Raw genomic sequence first — 27,846 nt, 5'->3', positions numbered from 1 at the left:
AGGGTTACAAACCAGCCACAGCCCCACTGAGCATCAACAGGCTGTAACTCCACCCCAGTTCTGCCTGCACACTGATGGATACACCAGGGAGCTAAACAGGAAAATCTTCCCTCTGGGAATCCAGCAGTGCAGCAAAATCAGAAACCCCAGCTCTGTGGAGAGGGTCGAGGTCCGGGTCTGTGGGGAGGCTGTGGGTACCTGCTAGCCCTCCTCACTAACTAAATTAGTTAAACTAGTTTAGCTAATTGTGCAACAGCTCCAGCACAAGTGCCTGCATCCCTCCGCCCACGGCTGCTCTGCATTCCGGCTGGATGAGCGCTGCGGTGTGAGCCGGGCCTCATTGGCATTCCTGGCACACGGAGCCGCGGGAGAGGCTGCCTGTGGCTCAGCTCCCTCAGCCGGGCAGGGAACACCCGGCCACCACCAGGGGAACGGGGAAGAGGGAGAGACAAACCCCATTTTCATTCGTGCTCCACCGGCTCGTGCGTGGCGGGGAGCAGGGTCCGCAGTGGGTGCTGGCAGCTCCCGGCACCGGCAGCGCTGGCACAGGGCTGGGCAGAGCAGTGGAGGCCGTGCCGGAGCCTCGCTGTGCAGGGTGTCCGTGCTGATTTAATCAGTATCTGTGCCTCACCCCCAGTGGGGGCCCTGGGGACATTCGGGACGTGCTGCTGCCCGAATGCACCTGAGGCTCCCCCAGCATCACGAGGTGCAAGAGGCACGGGCACAGCCAGGGGGAACAAGGGCTCAGTGCTCTGGGGGTGACCAGTCCTCCTCTGGGGAGACAAAAGGGGTGGAAAACCACCGAGATCAGGCAACCTGCAGCTCTGGGTGCCCAGATGGAAACACAGCACAGGTGCATGTGATGGATCTCTCCTTGCTCTGCAGCCTGCAGAGCTGAGGGGGGCACAGGGGAGCAGAGCTCCCAGCCCCAGTGGCTGTCCCTGGCCTTGGACACATGGACCCCCTTGTCCTGGGGTCCAAGGCCAGGCTGGATGAGGCTTGGAGCAACCTGTCCTAGTAGGAGGTGTCCCTGCCAATGGCAGGGGAGTGGAACTGGGTGGTCTGTAAGGTTTCTCCCAACCCCAACCAGTTTGTGATTCTCTGATCCCCTGCCAGGCCCTGCAAGCATTAGCAATGCTAATGGAATGGATTTCACTGAATTTCCCTAAATTAGAAAGGTGTAGAAGCCAAGCAGTTTTTGCACTTACCCTGGAGAGCAGCTCTGACATGGAGGCTCCTTCTCCCTGGCTTGGCACTTCACCAGCCACTGTCACATGCTGCGGCAGAAGAAGTGACACGTTGAGACCCCCCAGGCGGGGCGGGGACACGCCCTGCACGGAGCCCCTCTCCTGCCCGCCCAGCAAAGGCTGCAGGCAGCATCCGTCTGTCTGTCCAGGACCCCATTCCCCCTACCCCACACCTCCCCAGGGCTGGTCACTGGAGATGTGCATGTGGAGGATCTGCTGCACCTAATTAAAATAGTTATCCAGTTAATTACTGATAACCATGCCTTTTCCTCCCTAGCCCAGGCTCCTGCAAAGCTTGTGCTGAGGACAGCAAAGCAAAACACTTTGTTTCCAGTAGTTTTCTAAAATGAAAAAGCTCAATTTGTCTTAACATGACACCAACAGGCAGCACAGCATTCCTGGGCTCAGCCCGCTCCCCAGCCATCCCTGCAGTCAGACCAGGAGATTCAATTATCTGCAGAACATGTCCCAGAGGCATCCAGATAATTGCAAACATAAGTACAAAATCTGCCACTAATTATTAAAGAAACACCAAATAAGGAAACCAAGTGATGGAAAAGTTGCTGCTGGTGCAGAGATCACCCCCACGTGCTGGAAGGGCAGCGTGTCCCAAGGGTGTCTCTGTCCTGGTGGGACCCTCAAACCCTGCTGGGCAGGGGGAGAGCTGAGCCCATCATGGGCCCCCTGCTTCCAAAGAAAGGCTGTTCCACCTCCTAACACAGGGCCACAGGCTGAACACCCCCAGCTCTCCCAAACTGTCTCCATGGGGTTTAAATATGATTTAAAAAATAGAAAAAGAAGAAAACAAATGAGAACCAAAGGAGCAAATGAATGAGAACCAATCCCACAGGTGGATTTGGACTGAGGATTCACCACTGTTGGTTGGTGCTGTCAGTATTCACCAACTCCTTCCACCCCTGGCGTTCAGCTCTCCTTTCTCCCCACTTTCCCAAGCTCAGCTGCTCATCTTTGGATCCGTTCTCCCTCTGCCTCACAAACCTCTCGAGGAGCTGGGCTCTGCCTGGCTGCAGGACGGGCACAGGAGCCCTTCAGCCCTGCCAGGCCCCAGGGGGGCTGCTGGAGCTGTTTGGAAACAGCCCCGCAGCTCCCGTGTCCCTCCCCAGGGCCAGAGGGCCCTCCTGGGGCACGGGGAGCACTCCTGGCCGGGCAGGAGGATGCTCGGAGCTGTGATGCTCCACACGCTGCTGGGGGAGGGCCTTGGAAGGCAGCCCGCGTTTGAGGGCTCCTAAAGGAAAAGCAGCTTCTCCCTGACAGCATTTTGGCAAAAACAGTGTTATTTAAACACAACAGTTTATTCAGTCAAAGTAAATAATAATTAAATAAACCAAATTAAAATCAGGAATTCTCCAAAATATTCTCAGAAGTATCTGAGCACTTAGCTCCTCGTGGGAGGAACATGGGCTCATTGTCAGGGCTGGAGGCTTTGGTGGGCTGGGAATGTGGCCACAACCACCAGGCAGTGGTGGGGTGGGATGGGGTGGGATGGATGGGATGGGGTGGGGCGGGAGTGCCTCTGCATCCTCCCCACCTTGGGCTGCAGGTGTCAGCCCAGTTCATCTTCCCAGTGCAGTTTGCTCCTGGCCCTCAGGGCCAAGGACACATCACAGCAGATGAACAGGGCCAGGCTGCAGCTTTTGGGCTACCCCACGCCCATGGGGCAGAGCAGAGCTGCCCTGACCTCAGCAGAGATAAAGAAACCAGAACTGTACCAGTCCCCAGCCCTGCCCCATTCCCTGGGTTAGAAACAGCCGGAATAGAAGTACAGGATTTGGCCAAACAGCCAGGGAGGGATCCCCAAATCCTCTGATTCCAGACCCGAGCACATCTGCTCCTGCCAGGCTGTGGGGACAGGGGACACACGAGAGCATCCCAGCCCCGAGGTACAGCTTACCAGCAGGATGTGTGTCAAACAGGACTTAATTATATCTCCACAGTGACTTTTCCCCTTGTCCTCATTTCCCTTCATCCTTAAAACAACGTGGAGTGTCTTCATCTGCAGCGCAGAGCGTTTCTCTAGCTCAGGCCTCCCGTGCTGGGCAAGGCTCTCTCCTTCCATCAGTGTAATCACAATGATAAAACCAATGAACACACGCTCTGCTCTTTTGGAGAGCATCCTCGGGAAGCCCGGGATGCTGGAGAGCTGCCAGCTGCCCTCGGGGCAGGGCCTCGGGCAGGGAGCTCCCGCCTCCGCCTCTGCCTGGGTTCTCAGCTGGCAGAGCATTGCCGAAGGCCTGGCTGGGGAACCACAAATGTCACCCACGTTTGCACACATCTTTATCTGCTTCCCTGTGAAACATCACGGTATGTCTGTGCTGCTGGCAACACTCAAAGCAAAACAGAGCAAAACAAAGTAAAACAAAGTAAAACAAAACAAAGCAAAACAAAACACAGCAAAACAAAGCAAACCATCCCCTCTGTGGCGGCTCCCAGCTGAAGGAGCCGGGGCGATGCCCAGGCGGGGCCGGCCCTGGCCCCGGGCAGCCCCAGGAGGCGCCGCTGCCTCGCAGCCCCGGCCCGCGGTGTCGAACAGGACACTGAGCTCAGACGTCGCTGGCCTCGTGTCACCAACCCAGCGCCAGCGAGCCCCACAGATAACTGTTTGCAGCTGTCATGAGCTGAAAACAAGGCGAATCTGCATATGCTTAGTCTTAATTAGGCAGCTTGGCAAGGAGCCCTCGCTCGCTGCTACCACACAGCCTTTTTGCTTTTCACAAAAGGGTGAGAGCAGCCCCGGCGTGTGCACACACAGACACAGACACGCACACAGAGGGGACGGACAGACGGCCGAGGCCCCTCGAGGGTGATGGGGCGGAGGGCGCCCGGCCCGACAGCCCCGTGCACATCCCCAGCCCGGGCCGCGATAGGGGAGCTGATGGAAGCGAAACGCGAGGAATTTCACCCCTCAATGCACCACTGCTAATTACTCAACTCTCATTTACCTGTCAAAGGCACGGGCATCGGCAGAGCCCGCGGGGGCATTTCCACGGAGGACGAGGAGGAGGAGAGCGCGTTCGGGGGACCCGCGGGGCGGGCGCTGGCAGCAGCCTGGCACGGAGCGGCGCTGGATCAGAGACTGGATCAGGGACTGGAAGTGGCGAGCGGAGCCCTCGCTCCGTGGGAAGGGAAAGCGGGTCACGGCTCGGCAGCGGCGCGCTGTCCCCATGTGCCCGGGGCTGACGTCAGCCCCGTGCCAGCGCTGCACCTTCCTCTTCATCACCGTCCTCCTCCTCCGGAACCCTCCTGGCGCTGCCCAGAGGAGCCCGGCACGGCCCCGGGCCTGGCTCCATTGTCCTGCGCCACCGCAGCCGTGACAAGTCTGCCGAGGTGCCACCCTCGCCCCGGGGCCGGGGCTGTCCCCAGGGGCACCGCTGGGCCCCGCCCTGCCGGGGCACGGGCCAGTGTAACCCCGGGCACGGGCTGTGAGTAAATGTCTGGAGAGTCACCAAATCTTTAGCAAAAGCAGCCCCAAAGGCAGATTTTGGACAAAGCCATCCCGTTATTCCTAACCTGATGCTCCCCTGGACATGGCAGTGCCAAGCGCCTGTGCTGCCTTTGTAGTGCTGGATTCCAAGGTTTATCATTTACACTGCACAGAAGGGAATTAAAATAAGGCTGGGAATCATCAAAACATTTCACTTTTAATTGAACTTGACTCCGAGATTTACACAACAGGGAGGGCAAATGAAAGACACTGACACCCAAGAAAACTCTACCTGCCAGGCTGGGGCAAGCAGCGGCGCAGGGCTCCGGCCCGGCCACACCTCAACACCTCGGCAGGCTGAACTGGGCACCAGGACAGACCTCAACCACAGCTTCCCAGCACAAGGTTATATAAAAATACATATTACTGGGTTTATGGAGCTATTCCATTAAAAAAGTTCAGAATTTGATTTCAGTGCAGGCTTACTTCTTAACTTGAATCTCAGTAATAAAGCACTTAACACATGCCAGCTCAGTGGGAAGAATCCCACTTCCCCAATTCCTGAATTTTCAATTTCATTAGGCCAAAGCACCCAGAGAACTCCAAAATCAATCCCATTTTCCAGCCTTGTCCTCAACAAGCACCGACTGTGCCAAGGGACTCCAAGGGGGCTTCTCCTGTGCTCCCACCCAGCCCCACACAGCAAATCCCTGCCAATCTCCTGTAACATCACCTACCTGTGCTTTTTCAAGCTGGAAAGTGAAAATGGGAGCAGATGAACTGGAAACCTGCTTTTTCTTGGGCAGAAAAAAACCTGGAATTCACCGGGAAGGCCTGACAATAAAAGTCACAAAGTCCTAGGGTGAAATCCAGCAGTGACCCTGGTGCCTTTCAGGATGCTCTCTCTGAGCCAGGATGTCCGAGGAGCCAGCTCAGCCCCAGGAGAACCAGGATCAATGTCCCTGTTTCACCATTTCTGTGCTGCTCAGCCCTCAGCACGGTCCCTCTGCACCGTGACACTTCCTGCCAGCAGGAAATGCCACTTCCACATCAAACTGGGCCAATCCCACGGCCAGGGGCTGTCACTGCTCAATCCCGCAGTCACGGGGACACTGTGCCTCAGTGACACCCACTCCCCCTGTGCTGGCTTTGAGGGCTGAGCAACACCTCACTGCCACCTCTTCCTTAGAATTACATCTTAAAACTGTCCAGCTAATAATTTCCATTTGCTATCTCCCATCACTGCTCCGAGCAAGATCCTGCCCTTCCAGGCTTCCCTGTCCCGCCCCTCCTGAGCCCCACGTACCAGAGGAGTCAGGGTGTCAGGGTCACCCCCAGTTCCAACACCCACCAAACAGCTCTGCTTGGAACATCAGCACCTGGTGAGCAGCACTGGGAGAGAAAATGCAAATTACAGGGGGTTTAACCCTGTGTGCAAACGTGTGCTGGTGAATTCCAGACTGGTTTTGGCTGCCAGGGACCTTAATGACCACAGAGTTCCAACCCCAAGGGCCAACAGCTTTCCAAACAAACCAGAACGAAGCAGCCACAAGGCAGCTCCAAGTGTAACCTTACCTGAGGCAGCCAGTGCCAGCGCCAAGAGGGGCTGCAGCTTTGGGGCCACATCCCATGTTCTACCCTACAAACCCCTATAGCTCCTCCTCACCCTCCACCAGGGCAGGTCCTGCCGGTTTTCCCAAAACCAAACCCCTTTGTAAGTTATTTTTCCCACACAACAGCTCCCAGCAAGCTTTTTCTCTGGCACTGCTGTTAGAATCCTGGAATGGTTTGGGTTGAAGGACCATAAAGTCCCCAGTCCCACCTCCCTCCACAAGCAGGAACACTTTCCACTACACCAGGCTGCTCCAGGGCCTGACCAACCTGGCCTTGGACACTTCCAGGAATGGGAAGGACTGGGATGGCCTCTGCTCACGTGCAACTCCCACTGGAAATCTCACATTGGGTCATTTACTGAAAACGTTTTTATTGTAATCAAAAAGTGACATAACAGGGCTGTAATGTATTCTGCATTTAATCCGCTGGTATTTGGTAACTGGTACCAGCTGCTTCTGCCAGGCAATTAAAAAAAACCCGAATGTGAAAATCTTCACAGTACAGTAAACTCCACCCAAAATAATTAACGGTGGTTAAAAAGAAGATGCCCCAGCAAAACCTTTCATGTTACATGGTCACAACTCACAATTCTGTACAAAATGTTCACTTTTATAAAGCTCTGATGTAAAAATCAAATAATCAAGCAGCAATATTTTAAGTGCAGCACAGGGTCTTTCATGTCATTATTTACAACGCTTGAAGTCGTTTACATTTTAACAAAGATCATACAGATGACTTAGTAATTAAGTCATTTTTTCATTATCTGTCGGTTTATGTCGTGACAGATTTCACTTTTTGGTCGTCTTTCTCTTTATCTTTGCTCTTCTTCGATTTTTTCTTCTTGTGTTTGTGTTTTTGGCTCTTTTCCAATTCTGTTTCATTTCCCATATGTTTCTTATGCTTCTTGTGTTTCTTGTGCTTCTTGTGCTTCTTCTTCTCTTTTTTCTTTTTCTTTTTCTTGCTGTCCTGGCTCTCCCCTGAGCTGGCACTGCTGCTGTGGCTCCGTGTCTGGCTCTCGGAGGGGCTGTGGCTGCGGCTGCGGCTGACGCTGGGGCTGCTCTGGCTCTGGCTCCTGCCCACCTCGGGCTGCTCGGCCGGAGCCGGGGCCGCCACCTCCTCTTTCACCTTATCCGCAGCCTTTTCCTTTGCGTCCTTGGGCGTTTTCCCTGCCGCCTCCTCGTCCTTTGCAGACACGTTGCTCTCGCTGTCGCTCTCGTTGTAGTCTGGCACGAAGGCGGCCTCGTCGGTCTCACGGGTGAGGTCGGACGAGAGGCGCGCGGCGCTGCTCGGGGGCGGCTTCGGCTTCGCCGCGCCCTTATCGCCCTGAGCCGCCACGTTCTCCTTCTCCACCTTCACTTCTGGAGAGTCCTGCTTCACTGGTGGTTTATTCCCACCTGGCTCTTTCTCCTTATTGCTCTTGACTTCTGGTACGTGTTTCTCCTTCTCCTTCTCTTTCTCCTTCTCCTTGCCCGGGTTTTTATCCGCGGGTTTGTGCTCCTCGGCGGGGCGCTTGGGGTCGTGCCCGGCTTTGTGCTCGGCGGGCTTGCGCTCCCGCGGGGGGCTGTAGCTGCTCCGCTTGGCCTCCGCAGGGCCCTTTTTGGGGGGCTCCACACGCTCCTCTCTGGGTTTGCTCTTCTGCACTGCTGTGGAGTCTCTGACCCGGGATGGGGAGTCTTTCCTCCGTGCTGATTCACTCTTCTCATCCCTGCGCTTGGAACTCGAGTGCTCCCTGCTGCCTTCATGGTCAGATTTCTTGTCTCGGTTGGGAGTGAAGTCCTTTGCAGCGGAGCTACGGCCACTATCATGCTTCTCTGAAGATCTGCCATCTTTGGAAGACTGAGATACAGTTTTTCCATTTCCTTGCTCAGCTGCACGTTCTGAGTGCTCCTTTTCTGGTTGAACACTGCTCTTCCTCTTCTCAGAACTGTCCTTGTCTGACAAAGAATGATCCCGGTCTTTGGTTTTACCTTTTTCACTTGACACGGAACTTTTTGAACTCTTGGCATCGTGTTGGGTGCTTTCATAACTCGCCTCTTTTGCAGCTTTCTGTATTTTCTCCAGAGGATCTGTCTCCTTTTCAGTGTGTTTGAGGGGGTTTGGTGCCTTTGCACTCACAGGTTTGATAATACTGGTGGGTTTTCCTATAGTTGGGGGCACCTGGGTGGTGGATTTGATGTCTTCCTCTTCAGATTCAAAGTCATCTTTATCCCACTTGGACTGAGGGACCTGGATCATGATAATGACATCCTCAGCAGGGGCTGTTATGTCATTGTTATACTCCTCCAGGGTCTTAATGACAGTTCGTTTGGTGTCTGGCTTCTCCTCAGGCTTCCTGACAGGGCTTCCCCCAGTGGAACTCGTGCTGGGAGGAAAAACATGGACATTAGTAATGGGATGTACACATAACCAGCTTTGGGAACATCTTATAAACTGGCTTGTGTTTCAGTTCTAAATTCTTGGCATTCTCCTCAAGGATGTTCAATTAAGGGAACAGACAAGAGAAAGGCTGAGTCCACTGGCTGAGATTATGAGCAATCAATTGATTTAGTATCTTGCTACTATACATTTAATTAACAAAGACAGAAGATTATCAGATTGGGGACTGTCTGATCTGGTAATTCCTTCATGTCCTATTTCTCCCAATGGCAGATAAATTAGATATCCATTCTTCTTTCAACATGAAAGCAAGCAATTATGAAGAGGTACAGACAGGCAGAGTTTCACCCTCATGCCCAAGTTCTTCCTTAGAAGAACTGACATTTTAGAAGTTTTTTAGATTACCAAGACACTATCTTAAGTCTTCAACAAATGTCTTAAATGTTTTGAGTTTGCATCATCAACGAATTAACCCTACCAGCTTCCTGTGCAGTACAAACTGCTTGTTTTCCTTCACAACATCTGAGTTTGACCAAAGTATAATTTCACAAGGAAGATCACAGATTATTCCCTCATTTAGCACATATTTAGCTGCTCCTTTCCCTAGGCACCATAAAGAATTGGAAGGGGGGAGAAGGAAAGAAAGGAAAGGAAAAGAACTGCTGAGGTACCTGGTGTAATCCACAAGAGTGGAGCTAGCGCTGTCAGCTGCCGTCACTTTCCTCCTTGCTTTTCCCTTTGCCTTTTCCGCTTTGACTTTGCTGCTGCTGGGCTCAGGTTTCTCCACAGCTTCCTTTCCAGGTGGCACATTTTCTCCGCTCACAATCTTTTTTCCAGTTTCTCGGTTAAGTTTAATCTTTTTGGACGGATTGTTAAGAAAAGCAGCTTTATCCTTTTCTGGTGTCCGCTCTCCTTTCTCCCCCTCGGGCTCAGCCTTCCCCTTGGGTGATGTTTTCAAATCTGCAGTTTCAGGTTTAGAGGCCTTCGCAGAAGTGGCTTCATGTTCTTTATCAGCCTTTTCCTCTGCTTTTCTTTTCCTCTTCTCAAGTTTGGCATCGGAAAGTTTGCTTTTCTCAGCAGGTTTTTTAGATTTATCCTCCTTGCTGGAGGGCTTCTCTGCCTTGGCTTCTTTAGGATGTTCTTTCTTTGCCTTCTCCTCCTTGGCTGGCCTGGTTTCTGGGTGATCCTTTGTCCCTTTGGGATGAGCCTTCCGTGGTGTACCGAGAGCTTTCTCATCCTTCTGAGAGGAAGAGGCTTTAACACTGTCTGTCTTAGGCAGCTCTTCCTTGACTTTTTTCACAGGAGGTTCCGTTCGAGGAGATTTTTCGCGATCGGGGTCCACCTTTTCCTGGGAAGCTTTAGGTGGTTTTGCTACGTTGTCTTTCTTCGGAGCAGCCGCTGCTTCTACTTTCCGCTTTGTTTTCTCAACCTTTGCTTTTGGCTTATCCTTCTCTTTTTTCTCCTTTTCAGACACTGGTTTGAAAGCAATGGAATCCGCTTCCATGGGCTCATCCCGTACAGGGGTGGCATCATCCCTGCTTGGCAGCATGAATAGAGAGTCTGTTTTAGCATCTTCTGTTGGAACTGGCTCTCTTGGTTTTCTTGCCCCTTCTAACAGCTCAACGTTGGGAAATCCTTCGTTCTCATCCCCTTTTCTTCTCTTCCGGTGTTTTTTATGTTTATTGCCTTTGCCATCTCCCAGTGGATTTTCCACCTCCTTCTCTTTTGATTTTGTAGGATCTTTGATGCCATGGCTCTCTCTCCCAGGCTTTTCAGGGTAGTTTCCAGCCACATTCCGATTCCTGTGGCTCTGCCCAGCGGGATACTCCTCCCTCCGTCCCCGAGCATACGGTGAATTCTCTCGTCTAGTCCCAGGCGGACCAAACCTTTCCGGAGAGAAGTTCTCTCTGTTCACCGGAGGCCGCGGCTGAGCGCCCACGGCGTAGCCCTTGTAAAACTTCTCGTACCACTCTCTGTAGTTCCTCTCCCACTCTCGGTACCTCTCCTTCTCAAAGGGGTCTCTGAAGTCCACCGAGCGGCCGTAGTAGGCCTTCATGTCGTACGGGGGCAGCTCTCTGTAGCGGTTGAAGTACTCGCGCTCGGCGTCGCTCTGCGGCACCGCGCGCTTGCTGGGGGACTGGCCCCGGAACACCGGGGACCGCGAGCGGGAGTGGTAGCGCCGGTACGGGGGCGAGCGGGAGCGCGAGCGGTGGTAGCCGTGGGACCGCGAGCGCGAGCGGTAGTTCCGGCTCTTCCCTTTGCCGCGCCGCTGATACGGCGGCGACCGCGAGTAGGAGCGGGAATGGGAGCGGCTGAAGGAGCGCGAGTAGGAGCGGGAGCGCGACGAGCCTGAGCGTGACTTGGAGTAGGTGTACGAGCTTCTAGAGTAAGATGAAGCGCTATAGGGAGACTTGGACCTTAAAAAAACACAACACAAAAAAATGGATGAAGTTAATTCCAAACAGTCATTCTCCTCAAATCTTTTCATCCCACATTTATTTTTTTCTTTCCTGTCCACATGCTTATGTCAAAGCTTCTTTCAGCTGCTGACATAAAGCTACTGCAAATTGAAGAACTTGATAACACGTAAAAGTTTCTGCTCACAAGACAGAACAGCTGCTGCTTTGTTAGTGTCAGAACACACAGAAGGGTCAGTCTGCTTCCACTCACTCTATCACATGAGCTACCAGAGCTACGGACAGATTTCAGGTGGTTACACTGGCCTCTACTGGTACGGGAACACGCACATTTGTCACTACTTGGCAACCACATGCAGTGCAAATCATTTTTGTTGCAGTAAGATGCAAAAAGAGCAAATCTGAGCGGCTACAGCGCAGAATCACATCAAAAAACACCACGTAACCTGAAGACAGCAAAGCCCAATGTTACAACACCAGCTCGGTCTAGTTAACTTCACCCTTTTTTGGGAATTTGGACAGGACGCACCATCCTAATACTGCAAAGGACCTACAGACAGGCCTATGGAACCCACACTGCCAGGCAGGTGTCCCAAAAATGTCCTGCACATGCCTCCAGCTCTAACCAAGGCAAGTGACTGCATTGCAAGGAAAATCCCACCTAAAAGCCTCTAACCTCAGTCTGTTCACATGCCCCAGTGCCATGACACTGGGAAAGCTCCCGACAGCACTGCCAACAACTACTCCTGCCCAAGGGATTTTTGGGGACAGAAAACAACAGCTACCCTCAGGTTTTCCTTCCACTATTTTTTAATGAATCATTTCACGTGATTCATATGTTCATTAGCATCACTCCTCCTCTCCAAGTCCCTCACCAATTTCATATTTCTTCACAAGTAAGCCTGAGCTTTTAATTCCCAAGAAAAATTTAACAATGTCACCCAAGAAGTGAAAGCCCCCAGTCTGCAGTCCAGGTTTAAACATCTCATGTATCCACATGAAATGGACAAAAGCAGAAATGGGGATGATTTCTCTCACTTATCTCCTCCAAACTGCTTGGACTGCTTGGTTACAATCAGAATATCAAGATGCTGAAAACACAGGCCTTGCAGCTATTCTGTTCCTCAGGGCTGTCAGGCAGTGAAGGACATCACTGCAGAGACACCTTAGCAAGACAGACCCTTAGCGCTCCTCAGTGCCTGCTGCCCAATGCTAATTCAGTCACCTGCAATCTCTGCCACACCGGAGCCAATAACCTGCGTATGACACTCTTGTCACTGCTCATCCCTCAATCATCCAGTCAATCTAACGACAGGGAGGTGGAGTGGAACTCCTCCTGATTCCTCTAGACAATCTGCTTCTCCATTACGGACATGTAAAGCAGTTACCTGGAAAACGAACGCCTACGCTCCTTTTGAATCTTTTTATATTCCATCAATTCCTTAGCAAAATCATTTGTAAACTCATCAAGTTTGGACTTTTTCTTTTCCCTGTTAAAATAAGTTTGACCTTTATTACAATTATAGTTTGACCTTTATTACAAAAGACATCAAGAAACAAAACATGGCCAATATGAGAAAATGTTTACTGCATGCAATGCAAAAGGTGAATATCCTATTTAAGCAAAAACAGTTCCTACAAGTTTTAGGAAAAGTTCTAGAATTACATTTGTCTTGGTTTAGCTTTGCATATTTACCATCTGCAATGAAAAGTATATTGGAAGAAACACTACGCCACTTTTGCTACGTCGGATGCACTTTAGTGTAACCGCAGTCCAACACGCTCCCCCGATACAGACATGAAAACAAGGCAACGTTAGTGAGCCAAATACTTACTCCTCTTTAAGCCTCCGTTGCTCTCTGTAAAACTCCTCCCTAGAGAGAGGAGGTGCTTGTGTCGTTGGGATGGTGTTTGAATGAGCCGCTGGCACTGCTGTTGGGACCCAAGCTGATGACATGTTTGCAGGAGCTGGGGGATATCCGGGAGGGGGGACAGTGTACCCAGCGGATGGAGGCTGCCCAGGTGGAAACTGAGGAGGAAACTGTGGTGGTGGTACCCCCGGAGGAAGAGGAAGAGCATGGGGTGGTGGAGGATACAAGGGAGGTGGAGGCACAGGCACAAAGACTGGTGCTGATGCTGGCAGTGATGGGGCCTGAGTCCTTTGGGCACGGTCACTGTGCGGGCGTCCTCGATTTGAACTTTAAAGAAACCCAAAAACACGTGTCACTGTTTGTCACAGCCTGCCCTGAGCGTACAAGGAAAGCGAAGCAGCAGCACGGCGGGAGCACTCCTGGGTCTCACTGGTCTCCGGCTTTTGGTTTGCTCGAGACTACACTCAGTCCTGCAGCCTCGTACTTGCCTTGCACATCCTGGCCCCAGCAGCTCCCTCAGCCTCCTGTCCTTACACTCAGCTTTGGGACTGTGGATAAGGCTGCCATGAGACCCCCATCTCCCATCAGCCAAGCACCCACTGCTCCTCTGCCCCTCCTGGACACACTCGAGCTCCGCACTCCCGAGCTTCCAAGCACTGCGCAGAATTAACTCACCTCAGAGCTCTCCTAACCTGTCCCACATGTGCTTCCTGAGCTCCTGCCTCACCATGTGTTTGGCTTATTCTTGTCCCTGAATTGTTTCTTTCTTGTTTACTGGATTTGAGATTTTAGATAACTTGAGGGATGGATCCTGGATTTTGTTTTGACTTATTTTTCAGACTTTATAAAAACAATGACCCTTACAGCCTGGCTCTAACAAATCTCTTACAAATGAAGGACTAATTTGACACTGTGATAACAGATAAACAGGCTCCTCTCTCAAATGAGAAAAAGCAGCTTGGCACTTTGAGACAACTGCACTTCAGAAATACAAAACTGTCATAAAAATAATAGCCTCCAATTTTTCAATAACTTGCTCAACCAGTATCAACTAAGTAGTTAAAGACAGAATGTTGGAGGGTGATTCCTACTGGGAAATCAATTTCTTCAGCCCTATTCAGTCAGCAATCAAAAGGGTGCTTTTCCATCTGATCTTTTAATTACATTTAATTTTTAGATGTAATTTAGGTTTCCCAAAAAGTGTTCATTATTCAGAATCTTCTTTTCAATTATGTACTGAGTTTTATTTTTCAGTAATTTTACTGTAAGCACAGGTCCCATTTGTTAAAGCTAATTTAAATTAAGCCACTTGAAAATTAATTACCACTTGAATTCTCCACAACTATTATTTCATTACACATCAGCTGTTGTCTAAGTGATGTGTTACAGATTAATTTAACCAGTTACAACTAGTAATACATTAAATTTCTGCTGAATACTTACAGTTCCCAGCCTGGCCTGCGAAGTGCACCAGCTCTCATTGGATGACCTTTTGCAGCAGGGACAGGAAAAAAAAAACCCAGTAAGTATCTGAAAACAATTTTTTGGATGAGATTCTAAAGTTTTAGTTTCTTACCAGTTGTGGGTATTGATTGTCCTTGAGGGCCCAGAAGACTTGGTATTGCTGGTTGTCTCAGTACAGGAACCTGATAGCCCTTGGGAATAAATGCAAACAGTCACAAAATAACCTTGACTAGAACATAAGAATCATTGTAATGTGTTGAAATAAAATTTACCTTCTCTTCCAACAAACTGCTGATTGACAGAGGGGAAGATTTGGAAAGCTCAGCAGCAGTCATCAGAGCAGGAGGCAAAACAGCATCAGCATCACTACAAAAACAACACATTTTTATTATTGAAAAACTTCACTGAAGTGAAATACAATATGTATTTGGAAATATAAAGTCCAAGGTGAGAAAATGCTGATTTCACTAAATGAAAAAAATATTTTAAAATAATCTTCACCAGATTTACACCTGTGAAGTTGTCAGGCTCCGCAAGAAGCACTGCTGAGGAGTCTGTTTGGTTATCAGCATTTAGAGAGGAAACTCTCTGGAAAAATATTTGATTAAGCAGCACTTGAAAGGATGAGAATCCATATAACCCATGCACTGAACCTCAGCTTTGGAAGATGCAAGAACTGAAATCCCACTAGAAAATATTTCTGTGCTCCTCTGAATCATGATCCTTGTACTGATGGCACAGCTGAACCTGACAGCCCTCTGGACACACTGGTTCTGTGCATCCAAGGCAGCAGGGTTAAAGGATGTAACTCTAAACACTGGTACAGATTTTTACATGAAAATATAAACTCCTCAGTACTGAAGAGAAATTAATGAGACACTAAGGTCTGATGGAACTAGATGGCTACTCTAGGAATGGCTGGCCACTTCAAATCAAAACCAGCCCCTCCTTCAGGGCAAACCCGTGCTGAACAACTGGCAGGGGAACCAAGCAGAAATACTGCCAAGAAAATTCTTGCATGAGGTACTTGTTCTACTTACTTAAGTGTCCTCATTCCAGGTAAAAACAGAACCACAACTTCCACAGTGACCTGCAGCTGTCACTATGACACATAAGGTGCTAGCTGCAAAGCTCAAGAAAAATCCAGCCTAAGCATTTTGATCTCTTTTGTATCTGCTGATCTCCAGCTCTCCTTACCGAAAGGGTCCATCTGGCTTTTCCCCACGGAGAGAGAGGGACACGGCCGGAGGGAGATCAGAGACGACCACAGAAGAGGGATTGACGGGCAGCCCTGCGGCCATGGCGGGCCCGGGGCCCAGGGAGGAGAGGGCGGAGCGGGAGGCCAGGGAGGCCAGCGGGATCATGAGCGGCTCCTGCTGCCGCGCCAGGGCCGGCCGCATCAGCGGCTGCAGGCTGCGCGTTATCGTCTGCCGCATCAGGGGCGGCGGCGGCGGCGGTGGCGGCGGCAGCTGCTGCTGCTGCTGTTGCTGCTGCTGCTGCTGCTGAATCTTACGGAGCCGTTTTGTGTAGCCGGTTTCATTTTTGAAGTTGTTGACAGCCTAGAGGTAGGGAAACATGTTTGAAAAGGTGATATTAAACTTCAGCAGAAACACGAGCAAAAGCATCCCTACAGGAGAATCACGGTGTGCTCCTGTCAGTGCTATTAATCCTAAACCAACCAACACACGGCTATGAATACACCCCATGAAACTCTGGTATCAACAACTGCTACCTCAGAGTCTGGATTAAAAGTGCTTTGCTGTTAACACCCAATTTGAAAGTGAGGACATCCCATTAAACACAAGTGTGTCCTGAATTTGCCAGATTGTCTCTAATGAGACACAGACTTCTACAAAAACAGATAATGTATTTGAAAAGTAAATTTAGCCTTGTTGAGTTCAGCCTTGCTTAAGGAGATCTAAATTAAGATTTTCGTCCCATTCAGCTCTTTACAAATAGATTTTTCTAGCGAAGAGTTCAGGCTAAAGTCACCACATTACCTGGCGCAGAAATTTGTTGGCAATTAAAGCATCAGGAGAAACATCTGTCTGATGGCAGGTAGGGCACGTGTGCTCCTCAGACTCCAGTAGTGCTGTTCTAATACCTAGAATAATTAGAATATTAAAGTAGTTTATACCAAACTAGGTAAACTCTTTCGGTTCTCATTAATTACAAAAACAAGCATATGATTAACGGGGAGATATGGTCTGGAATGGAAAGCATGAAGCTGTGAATGTTTTATAGTGCAAAAAACTGGCAGAGGAGCAGGTTGCCCAGAGAAGCTGTGGCACCCCTGGAAGTGTCCAAGACCAGTTTGGATGAGGCTTGGAGCAACCTGGACTAGTGGAAGGCCTCTCTCATGACAGGGAGGCTGGAATGAGGTGAGCTTTAAGGTTCCTTCCAAGCCAAACCATTCTGAAATTCTACAACAATTTCTAGCACACAGCAGGGGGTTGATATTTCACTGTGGTAATATATAAAGATGCAGAAAAGACTAGCATACAACATCTCAGCTGGTCTTTTTTCCACTCTAGTACAGCAAGAAGTTGTTCCATGTTAATGAATAAAACACATTCCAAAAACCATGAGGAGTTTGAGTTCTGAAGGTTTTAACTAGCTCTAGGGAAGAATGTGGATGGAATGCCTCAATGTCAGTTCTTTGTAGCCTGCAGTAAGTGCCCAAAGTTGGAGACATAATTCTGTGTGAGGGAAAGGGTTGTGGACAAAATAAATGCATTTGACATCTAATACTGGAACCATCTGCACTAATATGCACTCTCCTCATCCTCCTCCTTCTGCAAGTAAAGAGGATTTAACTAGAAACTTAAGGAGGGAAAAGGCTTTCTGCCTCATCTACACAAGAAGAGTCTTCCCCTGTTCAGGACATGCTGAAGTGTTCAACAGAACTAACACAGCAATTTCCTTATCTCCCATTTCTGCTCTCAGAAGATCAAATTTGACATTTGAAGTTAACAAAGCTGGCAGTAACACTTACATTCATCACAGTAACTGTTTCCACAGCAGGGAATAACAACCGCATCCGTCATTATATCCTTACAAATGAGACACAACAGCTCATCTGGAATAGGATCATCTTCTTCTGAGGAGGAGGACGGCTCCTCGGGTAGGAAGGGAGGCTTCTCCTTCTTTCCTATAGCATAAGCTTCCCTGGAAGTAGCGTGGGGAAAGCAAAAGAAATAAGTAAAAGGGAAAACTCTTCCAAGCTTTGAATTTTACCAAAGAAAGATAATATGTGGATTTCTTCTCCCTCTCCATTGGCCTTCCTAAACACAGCTGTTTTGTTTGAACTACTTTTCTACAGCCCTAACACAAGAAGAGGGAATTCTCCTGTAGAACTATCCCATCCATTGGATCATCTAAGGAATCAGTTCAGACTAGAAAACTATTTGACAGCTCCTATCAGGTGAAATGAATCCCAGCTCTCTTTTGTCAGAGGCTAAATGTACATTGGAGGCTTAGGATAAAGCTGGTGTCCCAGTAATTACATTTTCCAACTGAAAGAAGTTTGTGTTACAGCTTCCAAAAAATGTCATCCAGGAGAGAAAACCAGAAGGGCTACCAAGTGTATTTTAGAACAGCCACTCTGCTCAGCACACACAAGTGTTTTCCTAGTTTATAGCAACAGGAAAACTTGACTCTGCTTCACATCTGAGTGAGGGAGTCAGAGTCCAACAGCTGCTTTATTACATTTTATATGAAACCTCTGAAAGACAAACTAGAAGCAAAATGAGCTCCCAAACAGAACAATCCCAATTACAAATGCTGCTGAAATGTTCTACAGAAATAGTCTCAGTACACCCCACGTTTAACCAGCTCCCAGGGCAGTGAGCAGCAGGATCTCCATTTCAATGGTAGGCAGCAGCATGGATTTTCAAGCTGAGATCCAGTGCCAATGCTTTGTCCCCACAGTTCCAGATGCTGGCCAGTGTAGCTGCACTTTTCCACCTGGCTCCTCTCATTCCCTTTTTGGATCAGTCCAACCAATCCCGTACTTACGCATCTATGGTTGGAATTGCATATTTCCCAGTGTTGGTCAGCATGGCACCCTTTGTGTTGGGGTCCTTCACCTCCATCATAAAACTTCTTGGAATTCCTGTGCTTTTTTTAATTCTGGGAACAGACTCGAAATTTTTGTCCTGTTAAGAAATGCAGACATATCTCAAGACCCACAACAAAAATGAGATTTCAGTGACTTTTATGCACAAAAACCTTTAACCCTCTCCTCTTACCTAGTGTAAGGGTTGTTGGACTAAAATACTCTTTTTCCTAAACGAATGCAGCCAGAGTGTTCCACAGGCCAGAGCCTCTGGAATGTTTTCAACTCACTGACATTCTCTGGCTTAACTACAGGTTCCTTAAAAGTGAAATCCCCCAAACCTACTCCTCCTCCAAAGGGCAATTCAGAGGGATTCAGGGCTTGGAGAAACTTATTTTGAGGTATATCAAGCTATACACAGGAGTTCACAGAGAAAGATCTACGGGAATATTTAGTGCCTCTGAACAAGCAAAAAGAAAATTTTACAATTCCCGATTTTTCTTGAATCCAAAGGGTTCTGCAACCCTGCCATGTAACCTCTGTATTTCACACCAAAAGACACAATTCTTACAGTGAGTATTCATGTTTGTTGTGTAACTCTCCAGATAAAAACTAAAAACTGAGCACCCCGTGGGTCCCCCAAAAGTCTTACCCCATTTGTTGGGCAGTTCTTTATGTAGTGCCCAGGTTTGCCACAGCGAAAACAGGTGTACGACGGTGGAGGTGGCCCCACGGGTTTCTTCATGTAACTACACATTTTGGGGGGAAGAAAAAGGAAAAGAGATTCATGTGTCTCTCTTGTTTAAAACAAACCAGCTCTACAATTTTTACATCAACTTCAAAGAAGTTTCACATTAGCAACACTTACTTGACTGGATCATATTCATGGCCAGACTGTGTCATCATAGCTTTTATTTTATCCTCCTCGGAAGCATTGGCTTCAGCCAGATTGGCAGTCTGTGCAACAGGTAATTATTTGACACACACATTAGAAACACATTTAAGCCCACGCAGCCCAAGACAACACCACTCATCCAATCCTGTAAAGAGCAGCACTACACTAGCTGAGCTTGCATGAGAGCAGCTGCTTATACCAAACAGATTTGTGCTGAAGATGGTCTGGGGAGTCCTTATGCCATGACATGATGTTTATGTGCCTGAGAACCTACCAGAAAAGAGCACTCTTGGGCACTCAAACCTTAGGCTCTGTTTGTACCTTCCAGCAAGACTTGTGTAACCAATCCAATTTCCATCAGAGGACTGAAGCTATGTGTAGATAAACAACAATATCAATATTGTTGACAATAACAGTATTTTTATGCTGATATTTAAGCTCCAGACTATATGTAGGAGAAACTCTCCACTGGACAAGGAATTAAGATGGATACAAGCAGCATTATTTACATTTTGCAGTATTAAAAGGACACAGAACTGCAGAGATGGGGCAGTAAGGTTTGCCTGCTGAAACTCAGCTTCAGACACACAAGTATTAGAAGGACTAAAGGATTTTACAAACTCTCAGCAAGGCAAAATTCTTTTTGGCAGAAATTTGCGCAGCAGGAGCTGCAGGCGGTCCAAACTGCATCTTCTCCCCTCCTAACTTCTTCCTGTGAATGAAGTGATTTAACTACAGTGAAGACAATCTGAAGCTTTTTCCAGTTGACTATGTCCTTTTAACATACAAACTGTAATACAAACCTTCTGCACAACTAGATCTTCAAATTACTGAAGACAGCTGATTTTTAAGTCACATTTGTTCACATGTTTTTATTACACACTAGTCCAGATACAAGCAGGGTCTAAGGGAGTGACTGTAAAGGACTTGGGCCTTCAAGCACCTATCACTCAGCTCAAGCACTCACGGTTTGGTTTTGTATGCATTCATTCACAAAAGCAACCAACTAGTTTCAACATTTTATTAAATGGTTGTTTCATATACACAGTGTTTCTCCACAGTAACAGAATCCGGATCGGCAACTATGAAATCATTTCCATTAACAGTTACAGAAAGCTTTACAGATAATACTTGACTAATTTGTTTGAACCCAAACGGTTTACAAAACACATCCAAAAGCCACAAAACATTAGTAGGAATAGACCAAAATTCAAATATGGCATTTCATACATAGTAATAATCACCAGAGAACTGTTAACACATTGCCTCTGTGCTGAGCCGGGCTGCACTAGAGCCATTAGAGGGAGTAACAGTGCTGAGCCACTTGGTGTCACCTTCCTGCATTTTTCTGAAATACTTAAATATCCTCAAAAGCTTGAACGTGTACCCCACCCCTTGGCAGCTTTGCACATTTTAGAGTAAAACTTCACATGAGGTTACAGACCCAAGGACACGTTTAGGGACAGCGCTAACGGGGACCAATTCTTTGGGTGGCTATCTTCCAAACTAGAGATATTTATAGATATAATGGGGTTTTTTTTGCCAAATGTATACAATTTAAGTTCTGCAGTGAAGAGGGGAAAAGTTACCAGTGGGAAGAGATTTCTTTTGATTAGAAATGAACTCCAGTCTATCTTGATGACAAAGAACTAGCTGCTCTGCCTCAGGCCCTGCCTACTCTCCGGCCTGTAGCTTTAGGGACTGGTGGTCGAGCACTCGCCTGTCCAAAGTGCAGTCACTAGTGCTTTCCCAGACAAATTACACATTGGTGAGCAAAAATGCAAGCAGTTCCCGAGCAAAACATGGCATTACAACAGTTTCAGAAGGTCACAGCTGCTCAGATGCCACACATACACATTGGTATATTCCTATAAACAATGAGGTACATTTAGACAATTTACACAGTCTGCGTTCAAACAAATTAGATCGGGTTGTCCACTGTATAGATCCCACAATTTATGGAATTGTGCAGCATTCAGAGAATGGGTCTGTAACTATGACTAGGGATTCAAAAAGAGCCATGCAATTGTCCATGGTACAGAACCGCTTCTCTTGTGGCTGGTCACACCCCCCTGGAATGTCCGTAACTTACAGCCAATTAAATTCTTCTGTACCAACTGGGTTAGTTTCCAACGCAAAATTAATGAAACGTATGAAAAACGGTAAGACAGCTTCTGAAGAGCTTCTTCTCTGTGTCTTGAGGATGAGTAATACTGCAACATTATGTTGAGGCTGATAAGGTACTCCCCTTCTATCTTCCCAAACTGGGAACTACTCTTTACAGGATAGTATCAAAATATACACACATTTTAATGTTAAAATAAATACTTTAAGTTAATAAAAATGGAAGGGGGCTTTCCAATTACAACAGTTATTCACCTTTAGACCACAGTATAAATTTAAAAATAGGAAGCAAACACTTTTTAAAGTATTTGACAAGAATATACATATACCTTAGTAAGCTGGGCCAGAGAAATAGATGCAGAAGAGTCATCAATCTGTTCACAAAAAATTAAACACATATTCAAGTTCTACAGTCAAAACACAGCAATAGTTAACCTCTACTATAGTCTGAATGTCTGCACTATATCCCCCTGAGTGTCACCCAAAAGAAATCCCAACCCAGTGTAATTTGTATTTATTCAAAACAAAGTCCAAATCTATGATGGCCTAAGAAAATCTACATGCTTATGAGAAGAAATTTAAACAACCAACCCCAATGGATATCTACTTATTGCTCAGAATATCTTAGAGAGGGACCTCTTTCAAAAGGGTAAGAAAGCTGTCAATTTTCAGCTAAAAAGTATTTTAAAAAAATGTAAGTTTAATTGAGGAAGAAGTATCACTCCAGGTAGCATAATATTAGTGTAGTTTGTCAATCAATCAGTGAATGCCTCATCATTTCTATATGCACACAGTGATGATTCTGTGAACCCACACCTGCCTGTCAGAATGAAGGCCGTCCCCAGCAGCCCCACACACTCTGCCCCTCCTGTCAGGGCCCAAATAAACCCATCTAGAACGGCAGCCACGACCTGCCACTGTGTCTGGAGAAAAACCACCTGCTTAAATCATCCTTAAAAAGGTGTTTATAATGACAGAATAGACTATAAAAATCGAGCAAACTGATTTCTTGTATGTTGCTAGACCACAGGCCCTGCCACCCAAATCAGTGAGAATTTAGATGACTCCTTGCAATCAGACCAAACCTGATCTTTACCAGCTGCCCAGTGCTAAATGAACAAAGGAAAGTGCAGAGCAAACTCTTGATGATAAAAGCATGGATTCAGAGCACAAGCCTGGAATTTCTGCCTCCATTTTCCTCCTCCCAGCTGCCCGTGGAACAGCTCTCAGGAATGATGCCCTCAGCTAGAAGCCAGAGAACTAGTGCTGAAGAGCTGTTCTGCCACAAGTAAAAAGGTTAACTTGGATCTAGTTCCTTCTGCAGTATATTGAATTATATCATGCCATGAGCAGCACTTGGGCAACCACAGCAGTACCAGAAAGACATTTGAATCACTGCTTATTACATCTAAATTGCTAAAAAATGTAGAATAAAATTTCACAACGTGAACTGAACAGTTTTCCAAGAAGTCACTAAACAGGTCAGCAGAAATTGAAACCTTTCCTTAAAAAAGGTCTTATCCTTTACTACCTGATGTAGCATAGAATTTGAGGGAACAGTTTTAGCAGATTGAGAAAAAAGTACCTCCATGCACAAGATGATTCCTCACTCCACTAAGTTGTTCCTTTTCTGTGTTCTCAGGAAAGCACATACAGCACTCCTGCATCACTGACTAAAGAACTCTTGAAAACGTCTTTGGAGAGGAACACAGACCTAGACAAGACCTTCACCCCACTGCAAGTCTTACCACAAGATTCACCTCTCCTTATTCCAGGATGCTTTGTACCCAGTTCAAAGGAGGTCTGCACAAGCATTTTGAAGCCTCAGGCTCCCTGTGCCATTCTTTTACATGTGAAAAAGCAGGCCAGTGTTCTCTTAGGGCAGGCACAGCTATAATTTTGTGTTTTTCCAGAAACAAACAAGAAATTAGGAAAGCTCTAGCATTAAATGGTCTAGTACTGACCAGGAACTGAAACACAACAGTTAATAAACCATTACTTCTTTCCTCTATTTATAAAGGAAGCTGCTATTATACAGCCTGCAGGCAACAGTCTAATTTCCTAAAGGAGATGATTCTGAACAGTTACCAAAAGCAGCAAACAGATAATTAATGTACTCTTCAGTGCATTTGCCCATGGGCATCTTTCAACCATCCTACAGTTTTGCCAATATTTTCCTTTTAAATTTCTACTGAAGTATTTCCTGGCAGTCCCTCAAAACCATCAAGTAGAAACAACATGTCCATGAATTTATAGTCAACCCTGGAGATAACACTGCAGAAGTATTGAAAAAAAAAAAACCCAAAAACAACCCAGAAAAAGTAACCCCCAAACCCTAAACTCAAAGCCGATGTTTTAACTCCCACGTCATGCAGCAGACTGAACAGAAAGTGACAGGAAGCCAAGTGGGCAAGGGGACAGAAAAGAGGAGGAAAAGGCTGATCTCACTGCTGGAGGGCTACACTGAAATGCCAGGGCTCCCCAAAGCCACAGCTTGGCTACACAGGCACTGCAGCCACGGAGGCTGCAGCAGGGCCGGGGCTCTAAACCAGAGCACGGCCGGCCCTGCCGCAGCCCCAGGGAGCCCCAGGGTGCCCCGACAGCGGCCCTGGGGCCCTGGCTGTGCCGAGGGCGGGATGGCAGCTGGCAGAGGACTGTGACAATGAGAAAATACTAAAAAAGAAGAAGATTTTTGCATCCTTTAAAGAAAGAACTGATTTTAACTTTGCAGCTTTACTCTCCATCAATTACTGATAAGATTCCTAGTGATGTACTCCAATTGCACAACACCCAGCTTCTGCTCTGAAATACATGCAGAAATATGTGTTTAAAACAACAAAAAAACCAGGCAAACAATCCCCCCACACCAAGACCTGAGTGAGCTTTAAGAATAAACTATCTACATCTCCAGCCTCCTGCTGAGGCTGCAGGGCTTTTCCAGAGAGAGGGCCTGTGCAGAGGGATGCAAGGCTTCCACCCTCCCAGACCAGGGACACTCAGAGCACACCAGGGAATGGCTTTGCTTCGCTTTTCCTTTCCTGCTGTTAGTTCTCACTCACACTGTCTTCCCTCCCACTCTGGGGTGTTTTCTTTTTGACACATCTACGTTAGCTTATGGTAAGATGCTACTGAGCAATGTAATACAGACATGCCAGGGAACACACGAGGCTAAAAGAATGTTAACTTTATTTATGAACATGTGGTTTGTGTTTATACACATGCTAGTAAACAAAAAGAAAAAGAACTGTTTTCAAGAAATAAAAACCCATCTGAATTAGATCAAATACTATAAACGTGGTTTACATAAATGCATTACATTAACTGCTAGGGTCACTGGGCCAGTTCAACTAACTCCAACTCACAATGAGAGGCATTCATCTCCAAAAGGAATTGCAATCAATCAGCAATAGAATTATGGATGTTACGTTTAGTGGTTTTAGACCTACACAGTTTTCAATTTGAAGTTGATTGTTTGAGGCTGTATTCTTCCCAGAACACAGCCCCAGAGTTCAGGAATTTCTAGATTAAGTTATCCTAATAGCTGATCGAGTGATCAGAACCAATGATCCAGGGTTAGTGTAATGCCTCACACCAGTCTAATGAAGGAGCAGTTATACTTAAAATAAAGATAAAAAATAAACCCCACCAAACAGTATTTTGATACTCTAAGGACTACTGGAGAAGCACAGTTGCACACAGTACTGAGCCAAGTGGCACACCAAGATCTAGCCCATCACCAGGCACGGATTTCCGTGTGGGATTATATGTTAGCAGCAGTACAAGTGTTTGCAAACCTGAAGGAAAATGCTGCCCCTTTTCCAAATGTGAATTCCAAGTGGTGGTATACTAAAGGAAGGCTTAACCTTTGGGAATTGCAGCAGCAGCCAGCCCTGGAGTCACCCAGACCCAAAAATGTGCTGCAGGCAGGAGCCAAGAAAAGTGACAGGGATTTTACCCCCAAAGGCCCCAGGCTCTAACTTGGTGCCAGAATTTGTGTTACATATTGTCATTTGCAGACAAACTCTTGAACTAAACTGCTTCACCACATAAAGGGGAGAGATCAAATGCAGAACTTTAGAATACCACTCTGTGTAGCAGCAATATTGAAATTCACGTCAGGCTATTAAAGGCATTTCTGTACTCAGGGGGGCCCAAACAGTATCACTTCAATTACACAGTTTCAGGAACAAATACCCAAATATTTAAGGACACAAGAAGGAATCATTTAGTTGCACAGAACTGTCCTGAAAACATCTGGGATATGCTGGGTTTAGTAATTGTTTGAACCCCCAAGTCAAAAGTAAGGAACAGCACCAAGTTTCACAATAATGAATTCTCAGTGGTTTTTGATAACATTTTCAAAAACCGTTAGGCAAAAAAAAGTTATTTAAAAACAAAAGCTAAGTGATACAATGTGAAAATGGCAAAAAATACACTCCAAACAGTTTTTATTGCAAGAAACAAAAAGCACACAACAACCTATACAAACATACATATCACTAGCTATAGACAGACAGATGTAGAACATGGCACCATGTTCAGTGTGCAAACCTTGAGCCTACAGGATCTGGAAACGATCATACATTATCTGTACAACACAGAGTCATACAGGAGAGATTCTAGCATATTCAATATGAAATACAATGCATTACTAGGCACAAATACCAATATTCACATTAGAACTCTGCAAATGATGGCATTACCCAGTTTTTACTATGCTGAATCAAATACAATGTATTTACAACATACACTAGGTTTTACTGGAAAATATATTAAGTTGTTTGGCAAATTAATAATAGGCTGCATTGTTTATAACTAAGTGCAGTGTGTAGGAAAAAAAGTGTGAGATTGTGTTTTTACATACTGCTTTTGATGTTCCACTCACTGGCTCACTTCGACTTCTAGAAGAAGAAATAAAGGTGATCAGAATTTAAAACAAATCACTTGTACCCAACACAAAGATTCCAGAACTCGAACATCACATTATGCTCCAATACTCTAGTGAATGTAGACATTTACTTGTAACATAAACTCTTCTCTCTTGGTACATTCGGTGAAACTAAAAAACCCCCCCAAAACTGCATTTCTACATGGTCACAAATTACTCAAGACTTACAGATCTAGAACACAACAGTGCAAGAGGAAGTCCTCAGACATTCTGTCTCTGCTCTCTAAGTACCAAATCCAGGAAGTCTGTACTAGAGTTCCATGTGCTCAAATAATCAATCACCAAAGCATGGGGCAGCTTTGGCCAGCATGTACACCCCTGGTATTGCACACAGGTGCCAGGTACAGGGCTTCAGTTTCTATGAGAGAACAGTGAAAATCTACAAGTGCAAGTCTGCCTGAGTGAAAAATACAGTCACGTCACAAAGGGCAACATAACAGTGTCAGCAGCACAGTCTCTAGAACAGTGTTTCTCTGTGGAAGCCCAAGCACTGTGTTCAGAGATCTACTGTATTTAGCCATCAAAGTGCCAAAATATTAAACATGTTACATTTGCTATATTGACTAAAAGTAGTAGTAGAAATGTCACCTGAAAGCAGTTTCTAGGATTTTGTGCGATTTAGGAGTCCTGTGACAAAAGAAAAGGTCTTAATTGCCAGAATTTGCTATAAGATAATCTTGAATATGTTACAATATTTTAGGAAATATGTATTACATTTGAAAACTTGCTGAGATTCCACATACTCGGTGGTCTGGACCTGCATGCTCCTCATCATGAACCACACATGCAGCCACTGAGAGAGCTAACAAACAATCCACGCATCATCCCAAGAGTCCCATGAGCAGAGGCAAGGCAAAGGCTGGTGGGGAATTCACATGCCAAAGGAGAGGCTCAGCTTCCTGCCACTGCTAAACTCCCCCAGGCTCCCAATTACACCTCTTGAAGGTGAGGAAGTACACGGAAATACTTTGGATTACCACACAATATTGCTTCAGCCCTTTACTGCAAGGTGAGTAATGCCTTTCTGAAGGCCTCTCCACCATTCCAGCAGACATTCCCCATCCCCACACATTAACCACCCTAGCAGGGGTTTCTGCAGTGTTTCCAGCTGAAAGCTCATCTGCCTGTTCATTTTCCATTCCACCACAGCAGGGTCGTTCTTTCCTGATGCCCCCCACCAGTGCTGACAGAACCTTTGCTGCCAGCTTTGATTCTCTGGAGGGCTTTATCACCAGGCGAGGGGCACTGGCAGGACAGCCCCAAAGCAAGGTTGTGTTTACAGGCACGGTGCTGCGGGTGCAGAATCAGAGCAGAGCTGGGAAGTGCTGCCCCAGCTCCTGCAGCAGCACTCCCCAAGGTCACATGCAGAGCCACATCCACTGAGGGCTCTT

At 47.0% G+C, this 27,846-nt stretch overlaps 1 protein-coding gene across 4 annotated transcripts in view; it reads right to left on the bottom strand.

The window, feature by feature from the left end:
* Positions 1-6,648: 6,648 nt before the first annotated feature.
* Positions 6,649-27,846, bottom strand: part of RBBP6 (RB binding protein 6, ubiquitin ligase) — a 28,654-nt gene continuing 7,456 nt past the window's right edge. The window contains exons 3-18 of one of the 4 annotated variants that reach the window (XM_063414650.1): positions 27,044-27,082; positions 26,372-26,408; positions 21,837-21,881; positions 19,357-19,445; positions 19,141-19,237; positions 18,449-18,588; positions 17,427-17,599; positions 16,432-16,535; positions 15,629-15,990; positions 14,704-14,797; positions 14,544-14,622; positions 14,411-14,456; positions 12,932-13,294; positions 12,485-12,586; positions 9,351-11,096; positions 6,649-8,665 (exon numbers count right to left, since the gene is read on the bottom strand). In XM_063414650.1, coding sequence (XP_063270720.1) covers positions 7,075-8,665; positions 9,351-11,096; positions 12,485-12,586; positions 12,932-13,294; positions 14,411-14,456; positions 14,544-14,622; positions 14,704-14,797; positions 15,629-15,990; positions 16,432-16,535; positions 17,427-17,599; positions 18,449-18,588; positions 19,141-19,237; positions 19,357-19,445; positions 21,837-21,881; positions 26,372-26,408; positions 27,044-27,082 — 5,107 coding nt within the window. In that variant the 3' untranslated portion in view covers positions 6,649-7,074. The remainder of the gene's footprint in view (positions 8,666-9,350; positions 11,097-12,484; positions 12,587-12,931; positions 13,295-14,410; positions 14,457-14,543; positions 14,623-14,703; positions 14,798-15,628; positions 15,991-16,431; positions 16,536-17,426; positions 17,600-18,448; positions 18,589-19,140; positions 19,238-19,356; positions 19,446-21,836; positions 21,882-26,371; positions 26,409-27,043; positions 27,083-27,846) is intronic. The other 3 variants (XM_063414653.1, XM_063414652.1, XM_063414654.1) reach the window with 3 other exon arrangements.

This window comes from Prinia subflava, chromosome 17, assembly GCF_021018805.1.
Source record: "Prinia subflava isolate CZ2003 ecotype Zambia chromosome 17, Cam_Psub_1.2, whole genome shotgun sequence".
In the NCBI taxonomy this organism is placed as follows: Eukaryota; Metazoa; Chordata; class Aves; order Passeriformes; family Cisticolidae; genus Prinia; species Prinia subflava.
This window is presented reverse-complemented; position numbering and strand designations above follow the sequence as displayed.